Raw genomic sequence first — 9,795 nt, forward strand, 5'->3', positions numbered from 1 at the left:
TCGATGCCAGTCCGCATGCGCGAGGGAGGAAAAGCACGTCGGGCTCTGTTCCCCCCTCCCTCCCCATTCTTTTACTCCCTTCATGAAGATGGCGGCGGTCACCGTCGGCGAGGCAGTTTGCGGCGACGGACCAACGGGCGGGAAACGGGCGCACCTGGGCATCCCCGAGGCCATCTTCGTGGTAAGCAAAAATGTGGGCGCGGGGTGGGTGGGAAATGGGGAGCCACGCGGAGGGGGCGAGAGTGGACCTCGAGTACTGATGTGAACGTGGGGTGGGGGGGTGTCCTGCGTGGTGTGCTGGTTGCGCATGCGCTTCACTTTTGACAGGGAGCGGGGGGTGGGGTGGGGGCCTCCTTAGGAATGATGTCCGGGAGGCTTTCAGCCCCAAAGACCCTCTTTTCCGACCGGCGCCCTCGCCACGGGGCAGGAGCGCGGAGGCTCTGCGGCACCTGGCATTTAGGGGGTAGACTGCCTGTTAGTAAGGAGGCCCTTCACGTGGCGGCGGCGGCGGCCTTCCCTGCAGTAACCGGCGTTTAAAGGTAGCCTATTGTTATTATTATTATTTTATTATTATTATCATAAGGAACGGGCAGGAAGCCCTGCCAGGTCAGCCCAAGACAGCAGCCTGTTTTTAGTTTGGGAAAAGACTGCCAGCAGGCGAGGCAGGAAAGCGAGGACTCCGCTAGTATTCAGAGGCAGGTTAGGTGTCACGCCTCTGGGGAAATAAATCCAGCAGGGAAGATGGGGGCAAGAATGGGGGGGGCAGCCTCTTCTGCTTTTGCGCCCCACCCACTTCGGATTCCAAGAGTGATTGCCTTTTAATGCGAAGGTTCCGTGGTCTGTAATTTACCGGTACTTATTGCATCCCGCCTTTCCTCCCAGAGAGCCTAAGACACTGCCCGTTGCTCTTCCCCCCTCATCCCTATTCTTATAGCAACACTGCAAGGGAAGCTAGCTGAAGAGATGCTGTCAGGTCCCAACAAGCTTCACGGTTGTGCTAGTCTTGCGAACTATAACTGCTATAATGTCATGGTTTAATAGGTCTGTGTACCATGGATTTGTCTTCTGTAAGAAGAGCCGAGCTGGCTCAGATCAAGTAAGAATTGCTTCCAAGTGACCAGGAAGGGGGGCTTTTATACTGTAAACTAGGAGAGGGAATAAAATAGTGTAGTCACTTCTGAGCTCCATGGACTAATGGTCTGGCTCAGTGTAAGGCAGTTCCTTATGCTTCTATGAGCGCCAGTGTGATGCAACAGAGACTGGTTTATTAGGCCATATGCTAACATTTTGCTACCAGTAGTTGAGTAGCCAATTATACACGGAAAGCAGTAATCTTCCCTTGCTATTGGCTCCCCACACAAAAAAACCCCTTGTAGTCTTTAAGTTTGCCTATCTTATGAATCTAATTCCTTATGAAGAATAAGAGTCCTGCTGGATCAGACTGAACATCTCTCTGGACAGGCATTTGTTTGCTTTGAGTGGCCAGCTAGATACGGCTGCATATTCCCAGGGGGGAGGGGGCTGGCTGCATAGCTGCCATTCCTTTCAGGCAACCTGTTTATGTGGGATTGATACTAAAAGGAGAAACTAACCTTGGACTCGCTTCCCAAACATTTTACTGCTTGACTATGCTGTTTATGCTTTTGAATGTAGAAGAGTAAGCAGAATTATTGTTATTTGTTCAATTTTAGTAGCCAGCTGACATATAAGAAGTCTCTAAGTGACTTAGGAAATTTAAAAGCAAAAAAGGGTAGGCAAGCAAGTGGTTAGAAATGGTGAGGAGGGCCAGGGGACTCTCAGTAGTGGGTCTCATACTGGAGGAGGGTCTTTGGCTGGTGCTTGGCCATTCCTGCCCCCAATGCCAGCCCTGGAAGAAGTCAGAACAGGCCAGGCTTTGACCAACCAACTCTTCACATGGTTGTATGAATTGAAGCTTTGGGAGTTACTTATGTATAATGTGTTTCTACTCAAAGGAAGATGTAGATTCCTTTATGAAACAGCCAGGAAATGAGACGGCAGACACCGTACTCAAGAAATTGGATGAACAGTATCAGAAATATAAATTTATGGAGCTTAACCTTGCCCAGAAGAAAAGAAGGTAGGTATTTTCTGTGGTGTCCTTTATAAGGATTATTCTAAAGTTATAATGCTACTCCCCATGTCATCATGCAGACAGTTCTTTGGCTAAAATGTAATAAGCTACTACCCTTTAAGAAGCTAGACAGTTGTTGCTACAAGCTGATGCACTGGTAGGATACTAAAACAACTTGCAATGCTAGGACTGTGGTCCAACTTGTGAGGAATGTCTGAAAGGCACATAAGAGTATTTGACATGTTTGCAGTTAATATTTTTCTGCTTTATATCATGATGTAAATGAGCTGTTTTTTACAGTAATGATGGGTGCTACTGTATTAAATAATTAGGTATCTGCACCCACTGTTGCTTTTTGTCATGCATTATTTTGCTTGACTAGGAGTTAAAGTAAATCCAGGTGAAAAATTAGACAATGAGCCTGGCCATACCATCGAACAAATTTTGATGGCAATAATTATTACTGGAATAGAAGAAAAGCAATCACATGTTTGCATTAATCAACAGAAGTGTTCATTCAAAAGAATAGGATCAAGTTTCCATATGCTATTGCATGTACAATCACACTGTATACTTCCGGGTTTCGCCGCACATGCACAGAAACGGTGCCTCATGTTGTGGACTTTTCGGGGTACGTAAGGACCCTTGGAACAAGTTAAGTATTAAGTGTACTGGTGTCCACCTAATTCTATTGCCTGCAGTCACACCTAAGTTTGCATTAGAGATAAATTGAGTTTGGGGGGAAATACTGTTAAATACTGGGGCTACTAGTACCATTGTTAGAGGTAAATGATCGCTTTCAATATTATTGCCCAGCTCTAACTCCATGACAAACTTATATGCAAATCACAACATCACAATATAATCTATCACTGCCTCCATGGTTTGTAAAGTGGGTATATTCTCTGGGTTGATCTCCCTCTATCATGCTGTTCAATATTAGCAAGTCCCTCCGCCTTACAACTTGGGCTAAACAAAGCTCTGAATAATTACATCTATGATGTAAGTAGACAGGCGGGAGATACCTCTGGCTAAGTAAATACCTGATTTCAGAATCTGATTGTAATGGGTGTACAAATTTACATAGTTAACTCCCATATGTACAGTGGTACCCCGCTAGACGAATGCCCCGCTAAACGAAAAACGCGCAAGATGAAAGGGCTTTCCGACATTTTTTCTGCTTCGCAAGACGTTTTTTTCTATGGGGCTTACTCGCAAAACGAATTTTTTTCCGTGGTCTCCCCTCTTTTTTTGCCTTTTCTGAAAGGCGCTAAGCTCCTTATCTCTAAATTGCCGCTTATCCGCTAATCCGCTAAGCGCTAAAAGCCGCTAAGCCGCTTATCAGCTGATCAGCTGATAGCGGAGCTCCGCAAGACGAAAATCCCTGCAAGACGAAGGCTCCCGCAGAACGGATTATTTTCATCTTGCGGGGCACCACTGTATGTTAAAATCCCCTGCAATGATAAACACTGCGGTAAGATATAGGGATTCCATGGATTCTATATAATTCTCTATGTCTGTCCAGATAGTATTTACAGTAGGTTTTTTGTTTGTTTTGTTTTTTGACAAGGTGGTATGTAGACATTAATCAGCATTAAACATACTTTCAAAACTACAACCAAGACAGCAGTTGCAAATGGGTTACATGGAATCATGGCTGTTGTAGCTGTATTCAACTTTGTGGAGATGAAACATGCTAGACCCCCACTGACCCTACCACCTTTCATTGAGGGAGTGGTTGTCAATGAGTGACATTTGTTTCCGTTAATCATTATGGAGTCATTGTGCCATGTTTCTTGAAGCAGAATAATATCAAATTGCACAAAATAGTTCATCAGTTGTCTATTACTCTGCCTTGAATGACAGCCTGCTATGCTCCATGACATCAGTTTTAGCCCCAACTCCTTTAAGGCTCTGGCCTTTTGGTTCCACTTTGTCCAGGTACCCAATTTCATCTTTAAAAATGCTTCCATTCCTCTTATCAGTGGGAACCCATTCAACGGTGTTGGTATACTTTTTGATTCTCAGGAGAGGACTACCTATTTCATTTGGAACTAATTTCCAGTAGCTCAGCCAGGAATTTGTAGTCACACCATCAGGATTGTCCCTAACCATATCATATTCCAAGGGGGGTTGAGTTTGCAGTTTGCATCTATACATTTAAAAGTTTCTCTGGTAGTCCTCTTTTTAACTATACATTTCGGAGAAACTGTTTGTGGGCAAAAGGTTTGATTGTCAGTTGTTTCACCAACATTTTGTTGTCCATGCTGTTGTATTTGGGTCAACCTGGACTGAAACTTAGCTAGTTTGGTGAGAATGCCACTTTGCTCTTTATCTGGTAGGTTAATAAAATTACTTAGGAAATCCTCTTTTTCTGGGACTATCCAGTCTGCTAAATCTGGAGGGTAATTTTTATTCAGAACTGCTATAGATTGATTAGACCTCTTGAATTTTCCTAACATAATCTCTGGAGTTTCTGATAATAATTCTTCACATTGACTGTGATCTTCTTCAGTAATAGGACAGATGTCAGATTTAGTTGAGGTGACTTTGTTCCTCCTGATCACCCTTTTAGGTACAAACAGTAGCTTAAGTGATGTGTCTTCAAAATGCTGATAAGGAAAGACTCCTTTCCTGGCTAAATGAGCCTTCTTTTTCATGATTATAGCTGGAATTCTATGGGTTCTGAAAGTTAGAAGAGTTGTCTTGCAACATCCGTCGTTAAAGAACCCGTTGGTTGATTTTAATTCAATATTTCCAACATCACAACTGAGGCGTAAGTTCAAATGTAGGCTGACTCCCAATAAGGCAAGGGTCCCTTATATGGAAATATCTGTAGAACAACCTCACATGCTGGACTGAGTGTTTCTGCCCTACCTCCAAACCCCAATTATATATAAAGCAGATTAGATTGTTTAGCAAGTGTAGCAGAAATAATATTTTATATCTGTTTTATTCACAGGTTAAAAAATCAAATTCCTGAAATTAAGCAGACATTAGAAATCTTAAAACACATGCAGAAGAAAAAGGTAAATACCTTTTACAATGTGGTGGGTATTTATCTTTTCTACAATGCTACATCAATAGTTATCACAAATCAATCTTTATTTGGCTGTAGAAAATTATTGATAATGACTAATTTTAACACAAGTGCTCTAGCCATGTTCATTTGTCATCTCTCCTTTCGTTAGGAATCCACAAAACTGATGGAAACCAGATTTTTATTGGCAGATAACCTCTACTGTAAAGCTTCTGTTCCTCCTACAGATAAAGTTTGTCTTTGGTTGGGGGTAAGTAAAAACATGTTCACACTTACTAAGCATCTATTTTCAGCCACAAACATGGCTGAAAGGCAACATGAGTTCTGAATATTACGTTAACATTTCATGATGTTATTTGGCCACGCAGCTTGATATGAACCTCCCACCCCACCCCACCCCCCGCAATGGAAATCATTACCCATTTCCAATCTCTGGAATTTTTTGGAACAGCAGGGACAAAAGCCTCTTAGCAACATTGCAAAAGAATACATTTCAGCCCAGATCTTGAAAGGTGCAACAATGGGCACAGTTCAGCTGATCCTTCAGACTATGGAAATGAACTGTGTTCTCCTCTAGCTTTGCCCTAATGATCTATTTCATCTTTTCTGTTCAATATTAGCCATCATTTGCTGTGCTGTCCAAATATAGGCTTTGGCTTATACTTGCATGAATTGGAGGCTCCTCTGAATTTAGTCATTGTGCATTGTTTCAGGTGGTGCTTTAAGTTGCATGTGCTTAAAGTTAGCATGTGAGCCTAAGGCTCCACATGAGTTATTCTCAATAACCCAAACTGGATCTGGAAAACCTGTGACGTGCCAGGGTCTGATGGGAGTCCCAACAACATCTGCAGAGCCAGAGGCTCCTCATTTCTGACCTAAACAATCATTTAAATGGTTTTCTGAACTGTACTTAACAGTAAAATAACAAGTGATGAATTGCTTGCCTGGATTAAATAAGAAACATGGAGTCTACTAAACACTTTGCTTTACCCCAAATCTGAAACATCCAACAAAGGAGCACATAATCCCAGATGAAATTGGCAGAGAATGTCTGGCACTCCTGCAGCAGAATATTTACAAAATATGTTTAAATCGCAACAGTTTCTGATTGGTTAATTTTATCTGCTTTTTGTAAAATTGAGTTCCCACAATGATCTTTTCCCAGACCAGTACTATTTAAGTTGTTTTAAATTATCTGCAGTTGGAGGTGAGCAGCGAGTGAGCAAAATTTTTGAATGACACCAGGCTTTTCAGGAGATCCAAAAGTGTCTCTCTAAATCTCTTAAATGGGCAACAAATGCAGCAGATAGCTACAGTGTAAATAAGTGTAAAAAAAATGGCACATGAGCTTCACATACTGTTTTTGAACTGGCTGCAAACAGTACCACCTGCAATATTTATAGCTACATATGACTGCCTATCTATCTATATCTATCATCTATCATCTATCTATCTATCTATCTATCTATCTATCTATCATCTATCTATCATCTAGCTATGCTATGCTGTGCTATTGCTTCTGTATTCAACTTCCATATTCAATGTCCAAGATCAGTCTTCTAAGTATAATGTGTCAAGGGTTGTGCTTAATTTGCTGTTTTAATTGTGTTTTAAGATAATGGTCTCTATCAGAAAGGGTAAAACCAACTTAGGCTCTTGAAGGTGAATTTGTAGTCAGTCAGTCATTCATTTTAAAACTACTTAATTTCAAAAGCCATTGAAGGTTCCTCAACATAAATGTTGTTCTTAGGCCAACGTAATGCTGGAATATGACATTGATGAAGCCCAGGCATTGCTAGAAAAGAATCTCTTCACAGCCACAAGAAACCTTGAGTCTCTCGAGGAAGATCTGGATTTTCTTAGGGATCAGTTCACTACTACAGAAGTCAGTATCCTTTTAAAAAGAGAATTGAATTCCTGTTTCACAATGTTTCACAATGTTATGTCCTCTATTTCTTAGTATTCATCCACTTTCTTTGAACGAATCTGCTTGTGGAAACAATTTAGGTCAAGGAATAGTGAATCCAGTAGCAGATGCAGGTGTTTATTGCATTTCCCCAGTTTGTTCAGTCTAGATACCTCTTGCTGTGAAAAGATACAATATCCTCAGTTATCATTGATATGCAACAGTCGCTGTGAGCAGTGACTCCAGGACAGTCGATGAGGTTCAAGGTTCTTCCCTCCAGTACAAAACGTTTTTCATGCTGAGAGCCACATTGACCCCTCTGGTGGCCAAAGTGTAAAAGTGGACTTTTTTAAAGGACAGAGCGGGGCAGTTAGGGTCATAAAAGACTTTTAGGATCACAGGAACCACCCATGGCAGTGGTCATTAAATAAGAATACTTTTTTATTTAAACAACATCATCACTTTGTTCAAAATAAGGTGATCTTGGAGGGTCACAAAAGAAAATCGTTTAGCATCACAATGAGGAACCGGTTAGAGCAAAATATACCGTATTTTTCTCTCTATAAGACACAACCGACCATAAGACACACCTAGTTTTAGAGGAGGAGAACAAGAAAAAAAAATTCTCTCCCTCTCTGCTCAGCGCCTCTCTAGCAAAGTGGAAGGGGCTCCATTTCTCCTCCCGCTTCGCTGAAGGGGCGCTACGCAGAGAGGGAAAGCTGCGCAGTGCCTATCCAGCGAAGCACCGATCCCTCTTGCTCTCCTGGCTTCAGCAAAAGCTGCGCAGCCTGCATTCGTTCCATAAGACGCACACACATTTCCCCTTACTTTTTAGGAGGGGAAAAGTGTGTCTTATAGAGCGAAAAATACAGTAAACATTTGTGAGGAGACTTTGGAGGGCTCAAAAACATCACAGTGGGAGACATATAGAGTAGTAGAAAAAAGATTTGCACTGTCTAAAAAATGTTTTGGAGGGAAAATAAATCAAATTTTGGGGTGTGGCTTTGGGGGCTGAATTTTGACTCAAGGCTCCTTCTCCAGAGGAAGAGCAGAGAAGGAGCTAGAGGTGAGCAATACTCGTGAGTAATCAAGTTCATTTAAGCTCTTCTTTGGAAAAGAAAACCTCAAAAAAGAACAAACTTTCTTACGATTTTTATTCAAAGGTTTTCATAGACGATTTCTGAAAGTGTAAAATGCACTGGATTATTCAGTACATTTGTTAGCATCAGAAAAACCAGAGAAGCAGAGAGTAAGAATTTTTTTTAACCACTTCTAAAAACATAGGCAAGTGGTTATTTGCCAGCCTTTCCAAAATTACAAGTTGATAAGTGTTCTGGTTATCTGCAGGTAAATACAGTCTAGTCACTGAAAGCCATCTTATTCTTTCCACAAGCATGTGCTCAGGTGCTTAACCAAGTGAAGATGTGCTGTTAATGAGCTGGCTGCAGTCATTTCCCATGGTTTGAAAATGGAGTTGTGATCATGGAAAACGCTGCCTGTTGTCCAGCCAGGTGTCACAAGAGTGTGTGCAGGGCAAGTTATTGGCAATTTGAGAAAGCTAGTATTGTTGCAGGTATTCGGGAATAAAAACCTTTATGATCAAGCTCATGCTAAGGAAACTGTAGGGCTTTTTCTTGCTGGCCCTGCACAGTGTTATTTGTGATCTGTTTTCAGAGCACAGACTTACATATTTCAGATGAACAGATTAGAAATTGGTTATGAGAACAGCACTGTCTAGTATTCAGGAATCAAACTGCTTGTGCTAATTATGGGAAGCAGATAAAATCCAGGGAGAGGAGCATCTGCTTTCACCTTACAGCACAATAATTTCCTTAACTGTGTTTCCAGATATGGCTAGAGTTTATAATTGGGACGTAAAGCGAAGAAACAAGGATGACCCTTCCAAAAGCAAAGCATAGTTATTAATAGGATTCATTAGTTCTGTTATATTAAATGTGTTCTCAACTTTAATCTTAGTTAGCAGACATCTTTTTTAAAAATTGGTTTGCAAGCCCAGTTTGGTTCTGTGCATGTTCTATTATTGCTGCTTTGGAGCCATAAAGGATTTTGGTTCTTCCAACATAATCTGTCATAGGAAAATGCTGGCTACAAGACTTCACTGAAAATCTGAAGTGCATTATAGGAATTGTCTTTTGCAAAGGGTTGTTTGTATATATGAGTATTGAGGTATATCAAAATTTGGTGTGGGGAAAGTATGGCAGCAATATGGGGAACAGTCTATTGTAATCCTGCCTCTAGATGCTTTAGCAATCCTCTAAACACTTCACACACATGAGCTCATGTTTAGCTCTTAAGGAAACAAATAATTTAATGCACAATGCAATCTGTATGTGATCTTACTCAGTACTGTATTCACATAAATATCTCATCCCAAGTCTGTAAAACGAGAGGGATCCTGGAGCAAATGGCCTAATGTACACAATCAGTGCATTTGCCATCTGTTCTAATTCAGATGATTGCAAAGATACTTGGTGGAACCTGCATTTAAACATGGATGGTGTATTTGAGCCCAGCTTCAGTTGGTTAACAGGCTTAGTCCCTTTTTACTTCATATGAAGCTTTGCTAAAGTCTTGCCTTGGCGTTTTCCTTTTTATTTGAAACCATGATGCACATTTTAAGGTCAAAAAAGTGCTGTACTTACACTGCTGAATAGGTGGCAGTGCAGGTTTTATTTTAAAATGAAAAGCAAATGTTAACTGTGCTTTAATTTCTTCTAATAAACAACACTTCTAAAA

At 41.2% G+C, this 9,795-nt stretch overlaps 1 protein-coding gene across 2 annotated transcripts; it reads left to right on the forward strand.

Moving 5' to 3' along the window:
• Positions 1–37: 37 nt before the first annotated feature.
• Positions 38–9,795, forward strand: VBP1 (VHL binding protein 1). 2 transcript variants are annotated; one of them, XM_053374919.1, is made up of 6 exons: positions 38–181; positions 1,974–2,098; positions 5,055–5,121; positions 5,284–5,382; positions 6,883–7,021; positions 8,887–9,795. In XM_053374919.1, exons 1-6 carry the CDS (start codon positions 83–85, stop codon positions 8,955–8,957), a joined length of 600 nt encoding a protein of 199 aa, XP_053230894.1. In that variant the 5' UTR covers positions 38–82; the 3' UTR covers positions 8,958–9,795. The 2 variants fall into 2 exon arrangements, with proteins under 2 accessions (XP_053230894.1, XP_053230893.1); XM_053374918.1 differs by lacking the exon at positions 38–181 and adding an exon at positions 355–539.

Source organism: Podarcis raffonei, chromosome Z (assembly GCF_027172205.1).
Source record: "Podarcis raffonei isolate rPodRaf1 chromosome Z, rPodRaf1.pri, whole genome shotgun sequence".
NCBI lineage: Eukaryota > Metazoa > Chordata > Lepidosauria > Squamata > Lacertidae > Podarcis > Podarcis raffonei.